Source organism: Talaromyces rugulosus, chromosome III (genome assembly GCF_013368755.1).
Source record: "Talaromyces rugulosus chromosome III, complete sequence".
Taxonomy (NCBI): Eukaryota; Fungi; Ascomycota; class Eurotiomycetes; order Eurotiales; family Trichocomaceae; genus Talaromyces; species Talaromyces rugulosus.
Window position 1 is genome coordinate 708507 of NC_049563.1, and position 16377 is coordinate 724883.

General features: G+C 46.8%; 5 protein-coding genes across 5 annotated transcripts; 1 reads left to right on the forward strand and 4 right to left on the reverse strand.

Moving 5' to 3' along the window:
- Positions 1-2735: 2735 nt before the first annotated feature.
- TRUGW13939_05102 (uncharacterized protein) lies at positions 2736-4541 on the forward strand (the record flags this gene model as incomplete). The annotated part of the gene is made up of 3 exons (XM_035488267.1): positions 2736-3021; positions 3078-4278; positions 4352-4541. The coding sequence occupies 3 exons, from the start codon at positions 2736-2738 to the stop codon at positions 4539-4541; spliced, it is 1677 nt and encodes a 558-aa protein (XP_035344160.1).
- A 5105-nt stretch (positions 4542-9646) lies between these two features.
- Positions 9647-11080, reverse strand: TRUGW13939_05103 (uncharacterized protein; the record flags this gene model as incomplete). Its single annotated transcript, XM_035488268.1, has 3 exons — positions 9647-10606; positions 10686-10827; positions 10887-11080. The coding sequence occupies 3 exons, from the start codon at positions 11078-11080 to the stop codon at positions 9647-9649; spliced, it is 1296 nt and encodes a 431-aa protein (XP_035344161.1).
- Positions 11081-12049: 969 nt separating this feature from the next.
- TRUGW13939_05104 (uncharacterized protein) lies at positions 12050-12568 on the reverse strand (the record flags this gene model as incomplete). Its single annotated transcript, XM_035488269.1, has 1 exon — positions 12050-12568. One exon carries the CDS (start codon positions 12566-12568, stop codon positions 12050-12052), a length of 519 nt encoding a protein of 172 aa, XP_035344162.1.
- Positions 12569-12593: 25 nt separating this feature from the next.
- TRUGW13939_05105 (uncharacterized protein) lies at positions 12594-13319 on the reverse strand (the record flags this gene model as incomplete). Its single annotated transcript, XM_035488270.1, has 1 exon — positions 12594-13319. The coding sequence occupies one exon, from the start codon at positions 13317-13319 to the stop codon at positions 12594-12596; it is 726 nt and encodes a 241-aa protein (XP_035344163.1).
- Positions 13320-14717: 1398 nt separating this feature from the next.
- Positions 14718-16090, reverse strand: TRUGW13939_05106 (uncharacterized protein; the record flags this gene model as incomplete). Its single annotated transcript, XM_035488271.1, has 3 exons — positions 14718-14867; positions 14927-15226; positions 15281-16090. The coding sequence occupies 3 exons, from the start codon at positions 16088-16090 to the stop codon at positions 14718-14720; spliced, it is 1260 nt and encodes a 419-aa protein (XP_035344164.1).
- Positions 16091-16377: the final 287 nt, after the last annotated feature.

The window sequence follows — 16377 nt, forward strand, 5'->3', positions numbered from 1 at the left end:
TCATTTGGCTTATAAAACCATGGAACAATTAGTAGATAGACTCCCGTTAAGGAGGAAATATAGAGATTGAATATGTCACGAAGGGAATCTCTCAAGTCGACCAAGAGGCTTTTTCAGCAATTTTTTGCTTCATTGTTGTTACAAGACATGTATCTAATGAAGCACGTGTATAACGTTTGAATGTGAAATATGTATAAAGATAAGCATTACAAGAACATTGGATGATTAATCAATCTATGGTAACCAATAATTGAACCCACTAGTGGCGGAGCCTTTTTAATGTGAGAGATATTACTGAATGCATGTAGATCATTTGATGTTGGTGCAACTACGCTTATTAAAAGGGCTACGTGAAAACCATGGGGTGAATAATTTATTATGTAAATGTACATGTAACATTTGAAAAATCATCAAGAAAATGATAATTCGTCTAGTACATAAATCATAGACCCAGTTTCCATGTTTCAATAGTCACGACCTGGTTACCTCCCGTTCCCTCCGTAGACTGATATTATGTTTGCTGAAATCAGCGGGACGGTACATTTTCGTCCTACTTGACAGGCTACTAAGATAAGCCTAGAGTAGTACTTACCAAGTAATCGGATCATCCAGAAGTTTTCTTTCTTTCTGCTGTAACCTCTGCGTTTATTACAGATGTTATTAACAGGATTGACTGATCATTTTCGACGAATATGCGATTGAATCCTGAAGAACCTTTTGTGCCAGGTAAGTTTTGACGTCTCCAGCGATCACCTGCTGACCCCCAGGAAGAAGAGAATTTTCGAATGATTGGGACCAAGGTCGGCATACAGGCCACAGTCACTGCTAGAGTGGGCTCAAGCACACTCCAGAGGACGGCATCGACGACCGTGTAGGTTAAGTCGTTGGCGAAGTCGACTTGCAGAGAGTAATACAATCGAAAAAAGCTGGCGATGCAGACACTATTGTAAAATACACAATAAAGGTTAGTCGTACCTTTTTCTCTTATGTTTTTGATGCTTATAAGGGGGGGGGGGGAGGGGAAGACTTTAGCTTACAATATACCTATGCTGAAAATGCAGCATAGCGCAAACCGCTTCTTTCTGGGAAGTTGAAGGCCCCGAACAAATGGCATTGGAATCATGAGGATCATAATATCCGTTAAAATATTGAGAATGCCATGAACAAGCCACAGGGCATTACGATTGCCACAGGTTGCATGAACAGTCGGATCCAGGCTTGATTTGACAGGTAGGCAAATAAAGGTAATAGACAGAATGACCGCTAGGGCGAAGGCGTTGCTGATACCAATAGCCCAATATGCAGCAATCCGAAGTGAGCGAAGGGGAAACAATTCCATATAGAGCAGACAGACGGATGTTTTGATCAACCCTTCGGCGGCTCCCCAAAGCAACTGTCCCCCAAAAAGTCCAGCCAAAAAGATTTTTGTTGCCGGTAGGGAAACTTCGCTCTGATGGAGGCCAGCTCCTCCGTGGATGACGTTAACAATAATTAGGGAGCAGATTGCCCAACAAAAGACCTATCAAGATGGCACATGGTCAAGACTGAACTGAACGAACTCGTGTTTTTCAAGAGTCGACAACGTACCAAAGATATAAAAGCACAATAATCGCTAGAATTCAATGGGCGTTTTTGGATATGTCGACTCCATAACCTCAGGGTACAGGCAAGTGTAGGTAGCACGCTACATACAATTCCAATGGCCAATAACGCTCTCTGACGGTCGCTCTGTATTGCGAACATGGCCGCAGCGCAGACTTGGTTATTTGAAATGACATGCCATAGGAAACACTCATTGATGATATATCTAGTGATAAAAGGCCTGACATGACTAGACTATTTTCTTCCATGATTGTATTTTTTGGTTGACAACAGTGACACAACTACATGTATGGATGCCATTGGCGAGGATCCACTCTATCTGAGTTCTTTGTATAGTTACGTATTCTCAGAAGGGTACGAGAATCCTAAAATCTATCTCTAGGTGTTATTCGCCGATACTGTAATTCTGAGGTAGCGCATTGTGGCTGAACGCATTTGTAATGTGTGCGCCGTTCAGCTCAATATTATCAGTAGTAGTAATTAAACCAACACCCCGTCAGGCATACCACCTACCTAATCGAGGCACCAGTTCAAGGGTTCAAATGTTAATCTTGATCGCCAGCGTAATGTATTAATGGGGCTAGGGCACGGTGCCAATGCATGGGACTTTTTTTCTTTGTTCCACTTGTTGTGCAACCAACTGAGTTGATCGTCCGGTCACACAGCAATTTAATTTCACTGCATTGACCAAGTCCACGAACTTTCTCATTATATTGATGGAAAACAAATGTAGTTGGAGAAGTTACTAGGCCGTCATAGGTTTCTGTAGAAAGTTGTCATAACGATAGTCCTATGTGATTGATGTATACTTTCCCTCTCGGTTCCCTCGTTGTAAACATCGCAAACCCCGTAATCAGAAATTACTTGAAATTTCAAGTCTGTATGATTTGCGGATGCAAATTGATGGATATTCCTTTCCGGTTGGTACTATTACGATACTGAAAGGATCCCCTGCACTGTGTGGCTTTTTTTTATCGCCCGATTAACAAGGCCGGTGTGGGGTCAGTTCGTCCGAGAGCAAGAATGAGTTAAAACATGTCTAACTTCGCCTGGGATCCCAAAATGGATAACAACGAAGACAGCCAACCATAGAATCAGACAATAAATCTCCAAGTACTGAAGAGAAAACAAAAATGCCTACAGAAATTTTCGACTTCATTATTATCGGTGGTGGTTTAGCCGGATCAGCCCTTGCCTCGCGCCTGCAACAGGGAAGCCCGTCTCTCTCAATATTGATAATTGAAGCCGGGACAGATGTCAGTGACCGAGCGGACGTGCTCGACGGCTCGCAATGGCTAAGCCTGCTGGGATCCGATCTCGACTGGGCTTACAACACTGTGCCTCAAAGACATGTGAACGATCGAATTCTGCTGAATCACGCTGGTAAAGCTCTAGGCGGGGGATCTGTTACCAACGCAGGTATGTATATATTCAAAAAAACTTTTTAGGATAGGAAACCGACTTGGATAAACTAGGTGTCTGGACCCGTGGAGACAAAGAGAACTACGACAAATGGGCAGAACTTGTGGATGACCCAAGATGGAGCTATGCCGGCTTACTGCCTTACTTTCGGAAAGTCGAGACGTACCATGACCCTAACGCAGACCCAAAAATTCACGGGTTTGATGGGCCTATCAAAACGGAATCTTCAGTAGATCGCCATTATCCACTTCATGAGCAAGTAAAGAACGCTTGGGCAGATGTCGGCATTCCATACAAGCCCTCCATGAACGATGGCGATCCCGTTGGGCTGGGACAGTTAATCGAAAATCGCGCAGATGGAGTTCGCCAAATCTCGTATTCCGCTTATGATCTCAAAAATATCAAAATTCTGACAAATACACTGGTAAAGCGAGTGATTGTGAGCGACGAAAATGGTCGCAAAGTAGCTACTGCAGTGGAATTGGCAGAGAGCAATAACGATGGAAAGATCACTAACAGAATTATCACTGCTCGTCGGGAAGTCATTGTTTCGGCTGGCGCTTATCGCTCGCCTCAGGTCCTGATGCTTTCCGGTCTGGGCCCTAAGGAGGAGCTGCAAAGACTCGGCATCGAAGCACTGGTTGATCTCCCAGATGTTGGCCGCCATCTTCGAGACCACTGCTACATCAATCAATGGTGGAAGCTCAAAGAGCCCGAAAAAGGACTGGCACTCGGGTCACCAGCGTTTAACAAGCCAGCCTTTTTCAAAGGACTCCCAATAGACTTTTTGGCGACAAATCAAGTTCCGAAAGAAGGTCTTCTTAAAGCAATAGCTGCTGACTATAAGGAAGCTGGGATTGATGCTGACCCTGAGTTGCATGAGCTATTGTCACAGAAAGGTCACGTTGAGGTCTTTTTCATGTACGTGGGTTTCAATCAGGGAGATCCCCTCGTTGTTCCAGATGGGGTAAATGTCACCACAGCTATTATCCTGTTGTTGCCTTCTTCAAAGGGTTCTATTCGACTGGCAGATACAGACCCAAAGACTGCACCCGTAATAGATCCCAACTATCTAGCAACAGAAGTGGATCGATACATGCTCAGAGAGGGCGTTCGCCAGACTTACAAGGTCCTCTGCGACACGGAGATCGGTAAAAGTATCATTGCCAGTGAGACAGTTGAGAGTGATGGTCACCCCGTAACCAAGGAGAGCAGTGACGAGGAGCTGGATGATTTGATTCGTCGACGTCTACTGTTAGTTCTCCCTATCACTTATCGTCCTATTATCATTTTCATACTTTTGACTAACGTGATCTCAATTTTGAAGGACAATGTTTCACGCCCTGGGCAGTTTGTCAATGGGAAAAGTAGTAGATAGTGAACTACGTGTCAAAGGTGTAGACAGACTTCGCGTTGTCGATGCCAGTGTGATACCGCTACCAATATCTGGTCATATCCAGAGCGCCGTGTATGCTATTGCAGAGCAAGCTGCAGACATAATTCTGGCCTCATTGTAAGATTGATGATCATCAATCAAAACGGGTACTACGTGGAAACAAGGCTATGACGTGAGAAGAAGCACTTCCTAGAAAGACTTATTGGCCTTTGGAACATTTGAATCCGTAGGGACTATCCCTAGTAGGCTCCATAGCCGTTCCAGAAGAAAGTATACACAATCTAGATTGTACCCGTTCACTTTCCAACATTTAGGCTTTTGCTCCAAATCGATAGAGTTTGAACCAGAAATTGCGAAATATTTAAATCATTCAGATACAGTTAACTGTGACAAAGGAGATGATGCAGAGGATGATTTTATTTCTGTACTCGAAGTATACAACAATTAATTTAAACCCTTCATGGACCAGGTGCAAAAGCTGGGTATAGGTATTTGATTCCTATCATCACCTTGAGGCGTTTCTTTGTTTAACTTCCTCGACAGTTTAGCGGCCAGGCTACGCTTTGATGTATTGAGCAAATAGGTCTTGCGCGAAGATATACGGGGATGGGATTTGCCAGACTATTCTAAAGCTGGCTCAACTGGTACGTCGGGATAATGCTGCTTAGGGCAGGATTGTTGCAACCGCGAGTATTCTAAGATTACCTCGTGAAAATATTGGAAATAATAGATTGTTTCAATTTCATCCCTCAAATAATGTTGGTCGCCCAAGGTGAATAATGTGAGAATTGTCTATGGTATTACTTTAGGCCACACTGAACGTCTGCCTTGTTTGGCCCAATCATGTCTAGAAGCGACATAGCGTACTTATTCGTCTTATAGGTACAATCTAGCAACAAGACATCAGGGTTCCGCTGTAGATATGTAACAGAGCTTGGATGGGCGAAGAAGATGGCCATCAGATGATTGTCTGAATCTAGTCGCACATGACACCAGAAGCTGTAGACAGTGATGTCACCATGGATGAGCATTCAGGTTCTGCAGTATCATTCATGCTACGACATCTGTGCGAGAAGAGGAGTAGACGATAGGCCAGGTAGTCAAGCTAGTGGTTTCGTGCGTATGTCTCTCGTGGCCTGGATCTTGCAGGTGGATATCTAAGGGAAATACTCCCGTAAACAGCGGGGAGGAGCCGAACTGATGAAGAACACAGCTTTCCAGAATTTTGGTCCAGTTTGATTTCTAGAAGCCCTAAAAAGATATGTGATATATATCTCTCTCTTGCCCTAGCTGAGTAGTCTTTCTGTTTTGCTCTTTCGACTACCTCATCTCTCTGCCTCACATATAATCCGCCTTCCTTCACGCTCATACCTGCATCTCTGTGAAAGAGATAGTGAAAAAAAAAAAAATTCATATGCTGTTGCTGGCATGGGGTTAACTGTGTGCCACTGCTTCTACTAGTACAACATGTCTAATGGCAGACATGACTCACTGGAGATCCTTTCATGCCTGCCGTCATCAATAACAGCCTGTCTCACTTGTTCAGGGCCACAACTACAAAACTCAGATGTGCTTGGAGCATATTGAAGAAGGTAGCCAACCAATCATTTTCTTGCAATGTAGCGGCATATGGCAGCTGCATTGCATGATGCGTCAACACCTGGAAAATGTATTCTGATACACATTATTGTCCGGCTTCATCATTTTTGTCGTTGCAGGTCCACTGGATACGTTTTAATAATATATGTGTTGTTGGGGGAATGGTTGACAGATTAGGCGCCATTCTGATCAGGGGCGATTTGGTAATTTCTTAGAAGCTCCTCTTTGGGAAGTGCAGCGCGCTTCGGATATGGGTGGCTTCTGGACGCTTCCTTGCGATACTTCTTTCTCTACACCGACATTGGAAATGCACGTGTATACCTCGATGACAACTTCCTATGTCATCAGGTTTTCATAATAATGTTCTGGCTATGGTCTGTGTCTGATTCCCGGTCCTTGTAGGCATACGCCATTGTTCTTTGCTAAGACCACCTGTGCCGTCTAATAGCGTGGGTGGGCATGGGGAACCTAGATCTTGACCAGCGCACGCAACAATTCTTGAGCCATGGATATATTACGAAACATCACATGAAAGCACCTTTGCCATATCTCAGGACAATCAGATGTAAGGTGCACCGTTTGCAATAGAAAGTTTTGATGCAAAATGCACCTCCAAGAAGACGCATTCGATATCCATTCAAATGTGACATGATTTCCATCAGCACCTATACTCTATTCTACAGTTGTCAAATGTTGCAACTAGCGTTCGCCACAGCCGCGTCACCTCCCCGGGCCATTCCTTCTGAATCAAGGGTCCTGGATTATGCTTGGTTCTCCCATTGTCGTAGGAACCAAGAGCCCGGGAGATCGAAATTAAGGTCCCAATCACTGAGAAAGTCAAACTCAGTGTCATAACCAGAGGATAGACTATTTATATCGCTGCTTATGCAACTTGCCAGATCTGGATCTCTGGTCATGCTCGAGAGCGAATTGCCTGCCATGGAGGTTAGCATATGATGGCATACCGCTAAACTGTCGCGTGCAGATTTGATAACAGCATCTCTGGGAGGCAAGCCATTAAGCAACGCCTCGGCTTGTCCCATGGCCATACTCATGAAAACATAGCCCTTCACATTCGTCTCGCCGTCCAAGATTCTATCCTGGGCGTATTGGACGGCTTTTCTCGCGTCTTGCAACAACAGCTCTCTCCGAGCCCGGTTGCGTCTGTGTGCTGAGGTATAATTGTCTGCTTCTTCCAACTTGGTGATCAAGTCCACGAAGATGAGTATGGAACCACGCGTCAGGATATCCCGGAACATGCCGCCTCCGGCAAGCAGCAGGCGACGATACGTTTCATCGTCTAGTAGCGACACCAGATCAAGGGATGCTTCTAGGCATACCTTGGCCGAGTAGCTGTATATCGGATTCTGCACAGCTTTGACTGCATAGGGAAAGTGGAGGCATTGTAGGAAACGGCGATGGAAATGCTCGCAGCAATTATGGGGGAATTCTGTCGGCCACAGGTTCTCGGCGGCCAATCTGAGACGGTCGATGAAGACTGTTGCCTTGCGACAAGCCGACACCAGCTCAGCTCCGAGATGGAGGACGCGATCGTATGGTGGTTCCTCCCGCAGTGTGTTGATTACTCTGGTCGCTTCCAACCTTAATGGGATGGAACTTGCTAGTAAACGTTGAAATGAAACCCGTGTTGGCATGGAAGCCACTTTCTCTAGACAGTGCGTCTGGCTTGCTTGGTCCAAATCTATGTCGTCGAGGTCTGACGGTGGCTGAGTGTCATATTCATCGACAGTGATGGTGGGAGACATGCCCGAGTCCAAAGCAGCCTGGAGGTTCATCTCCAATATTGTGTACCAAAGCCTTCTTCTGATTTCCTTCTGCAACACAGTCATCTCCCCCAGATGGTTGGGATCTTGATGGAATGCCATTTGCATCGCCATCCGCACCAGCGAGCCGGCGGAAATCCAGACTAGATCAGCTCCGACTCGGTTCACCTGGCGAGCCAACAGAAGCAAACAATGAATTTGGATACCTTCTAGTGTAAGGCGATCTTTCTCAACAGGTGCGGATAACCAGTTCTGAGCTATGTGAATCCAGCCTCGGGCTTTGACCCGCAACTCATCGCGTACGGTGGCATCACCGTGCAAGCATGCTGCATTAGACATTACTAGCAAGAGCTTCACGACAAAGGAACTGCTTGCAGTTACCGGTTCCTCCATACACTTCTCATACTCCCTTCGGAATAATGGCAAGTGAAGGATCCGGTAGCACGATTCAAAGGTGTCGAAGTAGAGTTGCACCAAGTGATCTGTCACGACACGGTCGGGAAAAGACTGACATATGCCAGAAGGAAGTGGGCTTCGACTAGGATGTTGTCTTTTGATGTCTCGAGCTAGCTGCTTGCATGTCACCACCATGTTGGAGATTTCACGGATCGAACCATTATTTGTCTCTTGTGACGGCGCAATGCCAACATGATATACGGGATCTAGGGCGGACAGCTGTTCTACCTATTTTGATATGAGCAAACAGGAGGAGAGAAAGACAATAACTACGGACCCGGAAAGGGAAGGGAGGCAAATACATGCATACCAAAGGAAATGTACTCATCCAATGGCCGTGGCCAAAGACTCTTGTCTTTGACAAGCTTCCATAGAGCGAGCTAGATGCACTTTCATCTTGCAGCAAACCGCTCCTTGCGGACACGGCAGAAGACTGTCCATTTGCTCTCAGAGGCAGAGGCGGGGAGGCTCTGGCAGTAGAAGCCCCTTCAGCAGCCCATCCATCGACGGAATTGTGGGGAGGCTGCTTTGCGACTCGGTTGCGTAGTTCCTCAGCAACAACTCTACGGGGCCGTTTGGGTGCCTGGTCATTCGCGGTCGTCTGGTCGTAATCAGTGTAGACACAAGAGGCCGACTTCTGCTGTACACACTGTGCGCAAGGCTTGTTCCGATCGCATCTGACCTTGCGCCGGCGACACTCCACACAAGCCAGAGGGGGGCGCCGGCGTTTCCTGGTTTGTTGGCCAGGGGCAACCATCTCGGACAATGATGCCAAGACAATAGCTTCCTTGTTGCAGTTCGGGGATTTGATTGGATTCAGATAATGGTGGTGGTCTTTTGAAATGGAAGGTTAGGTGAAGACCAAAGCTGAAAGGGAGAAAGAAGATCCATCCCTGGGCTTATCTCCGGGATACCCACACCGAAAACCTTGAACTAGGAAAGTCTTAACCCCGAAATCTATCAAATAGCTAAAGGCCGAGAAAAACAGGTATCGGATCGCCACTTGGAATGTGCCCGAAAAATCAAGTTTTCATTTGCCCATGTGGTTCAGCCCTGCGAGTGTGCATTGGGCGTCGTGCCTTCGCCGAAATTATATGCTGCCAGGCAAACGGTTCCTAATAATATCACGTCTGCAGGATGACCGGATCATCCGATCTACATCGGTTTTTTTTTTGCGACCCGAAGAGAGTGTGGTTGTTTGCGTACGTAAGGTAGAGAAAGAGGGATATTTGATGGCATTGTCACCATTGAACTATAACTGCTACAGCAACAAGTTGTAACAAATCAACAATTTCTATTACTATTTTCATTGCTATTAATTGACATTTGAGAATCCGACATCACGCCTTTTTCTATTAGTTGTAGACTGCGACTCTCTATAATAGCCTCATATCCGACGAAACGGGTTTCTGATCAGCGTCACCTTTGTCAGGAAAACCAGCGACGCACCAACAAGACAAGACACTCCACTGAAAATGGCGGCTGGCGTGTAACTCGTGTAGCGGTCGATGAGAGCCCCGGTGATCGGGGTTCCAGTTAGGCCAGCCAGCGAGATCACGGCCATGCCCATACCAAGGTAAGTACCTATATCACGCGGTGAAGGTGCAAGATGCGCGATGCAAGGGGACATCAGAGAGACAATCGCTCCGGAGAAGAAACCGTAGAGCGCTGCAAACACAATTATCGACGCGTTTGACTCGATGGCAATCCAACAGAGGAGGAGGATGCCTGTACAAAACCCAAAGAAGCAGAGTGTGTTGAACCGTCCAATTTTGTCTGCCAGGACACCGGGCAGGAGTCGACCGAAGACCGAAGCGGCGTTAAGTATGGACAGAATGTATGAAGCCAAGTCCTCGCTCATTCCACGCGCAATGGCATACTCAGTGAGATAGAAAAACGGCGTGAACACTCCCCAAAGCATCAAAAATTGGGCGGCTATAAACACGCTGAAAGCGGCCTTTCTAAAAGCAGACGGCAGTAGGATCTTGTCTTTCCGTGGGGGTAGACGTGATCGAATCGTGGCCATTGCGAGGAGGAGTAGCGCCAACATGAGAAATCCAATGATCCGCACCGTCCATTCGAAGCCCAATGACTTATAGCTAAACATCCTGCTCAAGGCGATCGGGAAGATGACTCCTCCCAACGAAGAACCGGTGACAGTTATGCCCAGCGCTGCGCCTCTCTTCGCATGGAAATAATGGCTTACTGCTGCCATTGCCGGCGAGAACATGATACCGCACGTTAGTCCGCCGAGAATACCCTGCGCCAGCATGAACTGATAGTATTCCTTGCAAAGGGACGTCATCATAACCGAGAACACAAATGTTATGGCAGTGGGCCAGATAACCTATCATTTGCCAGAATTATCAGCTACAGACTCAAGACTCAATACAGCCTTCTTGCAGGTAGGATGGATAGCAACTCACTATTGCGCCGTATCTGTCAAACAAAGGGCCTCCTATTATACCTCCACCCAACAAAAGGCATGTTTGCACAGATCCTATCCATGCAATGGTCGATGAAGACTTGTCCGTCAGTTGATGCGTCGAGTAATAGTTCTGGTAGACGCTGGATTGACAAGAGAATTAGTAATGGTCGCCGATCAAAGTGGACTGGATTGCGCTCACCCATATGCATTCATGTAGCCAAAGGTGCAGAACGAGATGCACATAGCTCCAGCAACAACACTCCATGCACGAGCGCCACCTTCTGGAAAGGTTCCTGGTCCTGGCGGTGGAAGCGATTTGGTGCCTTCATTGCCATCACCGGAAATAGTATCTTTCTCTTCGTCCAAGGGCGGGCGTTGGGTTGGGTTCTGCATAATGCCGGGTCAAGTTCACTTTACTTTATTCGCCCGATGAGTGAGACGCCTTCTTATTGTTTTTTCTTTAGATTATCGTAAATGTCATTGCAGCTGGAATGGCACCCAAGCGCTCTCTTATATCATGTTATTCGGGTTATTCGAGTTATTCGCTCTATTCGGGCTATTAGAACAGTCTCCACCGACACCCAACTCAAGCCGACACAGCGAAATATGCGTCAGAGAAAGGGTTTTCTTTCGGAGCTCGGCCGTAAGCCTCTTTCCAGATATCTACGCGTTACGCTAGCATCAAGACGCCACTACACTACACCAACATCCCACCTAAATTCTGGCAACATCTTGGACAGAACTATTTGCGTCTTGAAGTTTACTAGGTGATTTCGCCTCCATATACCACGCAATTTGGCGCAAGACTGTGTCTATGTTTTCTCGGCACAGCTGCACGCCAGTTGACTCGGGCAAGAACTTCGTGCCATCCCCTTCTAGACTCTCTACCTAAAAGGAACCCCAAACAGCAGTTGGCTCATGATGAAAGACACGGTCACCGAGGTGTCCACAATGTGATTTCCCCACAAAGCGGAATAAAGCTGGACTATGATCATCTAGTGATTACGACCGGATCCTCCGTCAAGACTCGGTGATACTCGGAGGGAGTATTATATTATGACTCTATATGGCTCGCAAAATCGAATCCGTTTAAGAATGTTTCGTCTTGAAGAACGATTCATGGTAAAGTGATAACCCATGGCGAATTCAGCATGGCCCGTTTCAGGCAAAGATGGTGTAAAAGGAAGAAGAGTACAGGGACAGAAAGTGGTAAAATGAATAGAAAGGGATATTACCAACAGTACTAGGGAAAAGGATTTATAGAACAATCCCTTATCTAGTCTATTTATACAGTACAATTTAGGAACGAACAGATATTCGATGCCGGAAAGAAAAAAAACCAAATGACTACCTGGAGAGGTCCTATCTTAACTTGAGCTCTTTCAACTCATCATACTCGGGCAGCGTCCAATTCACATCTTCCCGCAGAATATATTTACCCAAAACATCCAATCTCAACCAAGCAGCAATTCCGATGAAGGAGTTGAACACTACAATGCCCCAGGGCGATGACGGAACCCAGAAACCTGACGCGTGATCCTGTACCTGGATTATTAACGGCCGCAATATCTTCTCGTAATTGTCCAATGCGGCCGCAACAGGGTCATCCCCACCCAATCTAGTCTTGGGGTTGGTGTACTTTGTAATCTCGCCTGCAAGGACATAGGCGCCCACGATCGATGAGGAAGTCCCCATGCCCGTCGCTGGCGACGGACAGTGTGCCGCATCCCCGAGCAACGCCACCCTGCCAGACGACCACTTATCCAGCCGGACCTCCGCGACCTCATGCGTGTAGAAGTCGTCTACCAACCCGTCGTCCAGCATGGCGTTGATAAATTTGGGCGATTCCCAGCCGGCATCCTTGAAGATATCGGCCCACATCCTCTTCTGCGACTCGACATCAGTGCTACGCATGACACTGCAGTTTCTCCGAGTCGTCCGCATACCCCATGTATGCCTGGATGGAATCGGGACTGTGTCGGCTTGTGAAAAGCAGACGTTTGTTCGGGGCCAGGTATGCGGTCGAAATATAATCGGTACCGGGCTGTTGCGAGATGGTGAAATAAGCGAGGAACATGTGCAGTGAGCGATATGGCTTTGTGCCAGGCGGTAGGATCATGCTTCGCATCCGTGAACCTTGCCCGTCGGCGCCAACGACAAGATCAAACGTATCCTTCGATCCATCGCTGAAAGATACTCGCACCGTCTTATCCTTTCCAACCCCTTGTGCCATACCCTCCACGGCAACGCCGAATCTATACTTGACGCTATCCCGAGTCTGGTCGTACAGAAGCGTACACAGGTCCCCACGCATGATTTCCCAATCGGTAGTGAACCCCTGCAATCCACGACCAGTCTGGTTGACGGGGAAGAATCCCTTCCGCCGTCCTGCGCTGTCGACGAATTGTATGCCCGACTCAGCCACAGATTTGGCTCTCCACGCGTCTTCAAGGCCCATCTGTTTCATGGATTGGATTCCGTGGCCGCGGAGATCGATCTGTTGGCCCGACGCGCGCAGTGTCGGGAAGCGTTCGACGAGGGTGATTTCATGACCCAATTTGGACAGCCAGTAGGCCAGGGCTGGGCCAGCGACGCCGACGCCGCCGGAGATTAGGACACGAAGGCGAGCCATGGTTGCGTTGTGGTGTTGGTTTTTGGTTGAGGCAGAGGTGGGTGAGGAGTCTGTAACACGATAGCGTTAGGAGGGAGACACAAACGGACCGGATATATATATATATATTTTTTTTGGCTTTTTTAGAGAAGTATGTTTTTATTTCTTTTCCATTTCTTAGAGCGAGCAGTTTCAGATATAAATACGCTGGTCGTGAGGCAAAAGGACCGAGCTAGATTCACCGAATAGTGAATTTTATGTCCGAGATCCGTGGATCCCTCGGTATTGTTTTCGCAGACCAAGCTAGCAAAATAACTGAAAATTACATTCTTTGTCTAGAATCATGGCACATCTGATGCTTAAATTTATGTACGGAGCCTTCTTCTTTGACTCATTCTCGATATGCAACTTAGTCGTGATATATACAGTTCACTTTCGTGAAGCTATAATTACTTGGAAATATTGTGTTAACCATATCTTTCTAGGTTTAGTGAATATCGAGGCTATAGAGTTGGCCGAACCTCGTCCCGGAATGGAATGTATGAAAAGGTGATCAGCATTTTATAACTAGATCCAAAGACAAGAGCCCGATTGCGTCCCTTCCTGTACCAAACTATGGATTATAGCTTAGTTGGATTGGGGATGAATCTATTGCGACCTTGACAGCATCGCCAGTTCCAAAGTGAGATGCCACATAATCAAATTACATTTTTTATATAATGACCCCGTCTTGGCATGATACTAAACACTCCATTACAGGGTAGGACAGACCTTTTAACCGCACGACAGTTTGTTATGCCAGAATTGAGAACTAGCAATTTCTCTCAGGATTATCCCATGATGTCTGTTCTAGGGAAGTGATATAGTAGAATCCCGCCCCTTCTTTGACCATAGGTATTTTGGCAAGCTACGATGGAGGTAAATCTTTACTTGTTTAATTTGGTAAAAGTTGTCTTGTACAGAAAATCCCTTCGTTCTTTGTGCCAGTAGGATTCCATAAGACGATGTATTATGTCCGATACCTGATTATTGGGCATAAGGGCATCATTTTCCAATTATGAAATATTTGTAGACTCTTTCTATGCAATCAAAGGAGTTTCGGGGAAATGATGATTGTGGCTTAACTGAGCGGCTGTGAAGCGGCCGGGGTGTCAGAGTGGAAATGGTGGTCGAAGCCGAGTAGGAGTCGACTAGGAGATTACTAGCGGCTCTAGTGGCAATAAAAGGAGATTAAATCTTATATAAGAAGATGGGTTCGGATTTATACAAAATAAATCGCTTGAGATCTCCCAAAGCATGGGCGAGATCTCAAGCTTATAAGCTTTCTCCAAATAGCTTCAGACTAGTCGAATTAGGAAGTCCCGTACAAAGAATAGCGAGTCTTTGTTGACTGAAAGTAGTAATACAGAATCCTTGAACTCACGCCCTTAATTTCATATCATAGTCTTTGTCTTCAAATGGACGAGCACCGTTCAATTTCCAAGCTTCATATGCATCCAGATCGATCTTCTTTTTCCGAGGTATGAGGAACTCCTTGTCGTTGTCCCTGATGTACACGACACTTTTTGTCTGTCCATCAACAGCGTCAGCAGTGGCCTTCTCCAAGTTATAGAGTCAATAATTCTCACCAATCCCAGGGTCAGATCAATCATTCCTCCCAGGAATGAGAAGATCTTATAATCCTTGAGCGGCTTCCCCTTGATCGAACGAGTAATGTTGGCAGCAACTACGCTTGCCTGAAAGGTCGCAGCTCGACCCATCCTCACGCCGCCTGTTTCTACTACATCACCAAATGCATAAATCCGAGGGTGGTTCGTATCTGTTATCTGGAGAGTTTTCTTCACGAGGACTGTTCCTGAAGGAGAGATGGAGGAGGGCGACACTCCTGACAGGGTGCTGGAGGCAGGTTTTGCTCCAGTGCACCGAATCTGCGTGACTTTAGCGGCACAATCAATGAGCTAGCGCTTTACGGCTTGACCTACCAGGAGGTCAAAGGTAACGACTTTGCCCGACTTCAGCGTGAAGTCTAAAGCCTTCTCGTTCTGAACTCCCTCCGGTGCCCTTTCACCCAAATGCACATTGATTTCCAATTTTCGAAATTCTTCCATGACATAGTCATGCAACTTCGGACCAAAAGAATTCAGAAGCGTGCTCCGCGAGTGTATCAAGGATACGTTCTTCTCCGGATACTTCGTCTTCGCATCCGCCGCCAACTCTACACCTACAGCTCCACCACCCACAATAACCAGATCTTTTGCATCTCGGATAGCTTTCTGCATACCCCTAAAGACCTCCACCCCATCCCTTTTCTCTCCCGTCGCGAGATGCCATGGGGGAACCCCCGTCGAGCCAGTGGCTACCGCAAGATAGGTGTACTCCAGCCGAGTCCCATCCTGCAGTGTGACAGCGTGTTCATCCACAGCAACCACACATGCTTGAATAAAATGAAAAGATCCAGCAGGTAGCTTTGCAAATCCTCCGTGGTATGGGATGAAGGCTTTGTGTTCATGTCCCTCGACGACCGACACGCGCGGGAAGAGCCAGCTGAAATTGAAATGCGAGTTTTTTTCTATCAGCACCACGCGATAGCCGTTGGGAATTCTTTTGGCTAGTTCAACCGCGAGAGATTGGCCTCCGAAAGAACCACCTATGATGATTATGTTACGCGGGTCAGAGCCGGGCTTGTAGGTGTAGTGATGGATTTGGGCGCGGATGGAGAGGACGAGTCGTTCACACAAGATAGGAAGAACGGCGACGAAGAACTTTGTAAAGAGGACGACTTTGGAGAACATGATGAGATGATTCTTCAGATTAGATAATCTGATAAGATTGCAAGATCAAAAGGCGGTTTTGGAACCTGGGCGGTACGGTACGTATATGAGTACCCTTCGCACACGACGCCCGGTTTGGGAGAAACAGATGATTAATATAACTCCAAGATGCAGACACACCAATTCCATTTGAAAGTTTGTAACGGTGCTGCAGTGAATTCACCGCTACCTCCGTTTCTCGGGTTCGGAATCTTGGCTTCTCTCTACCGAGAATATCCCGCTCCGCTCGGTAAGTGGATATTCGCAGC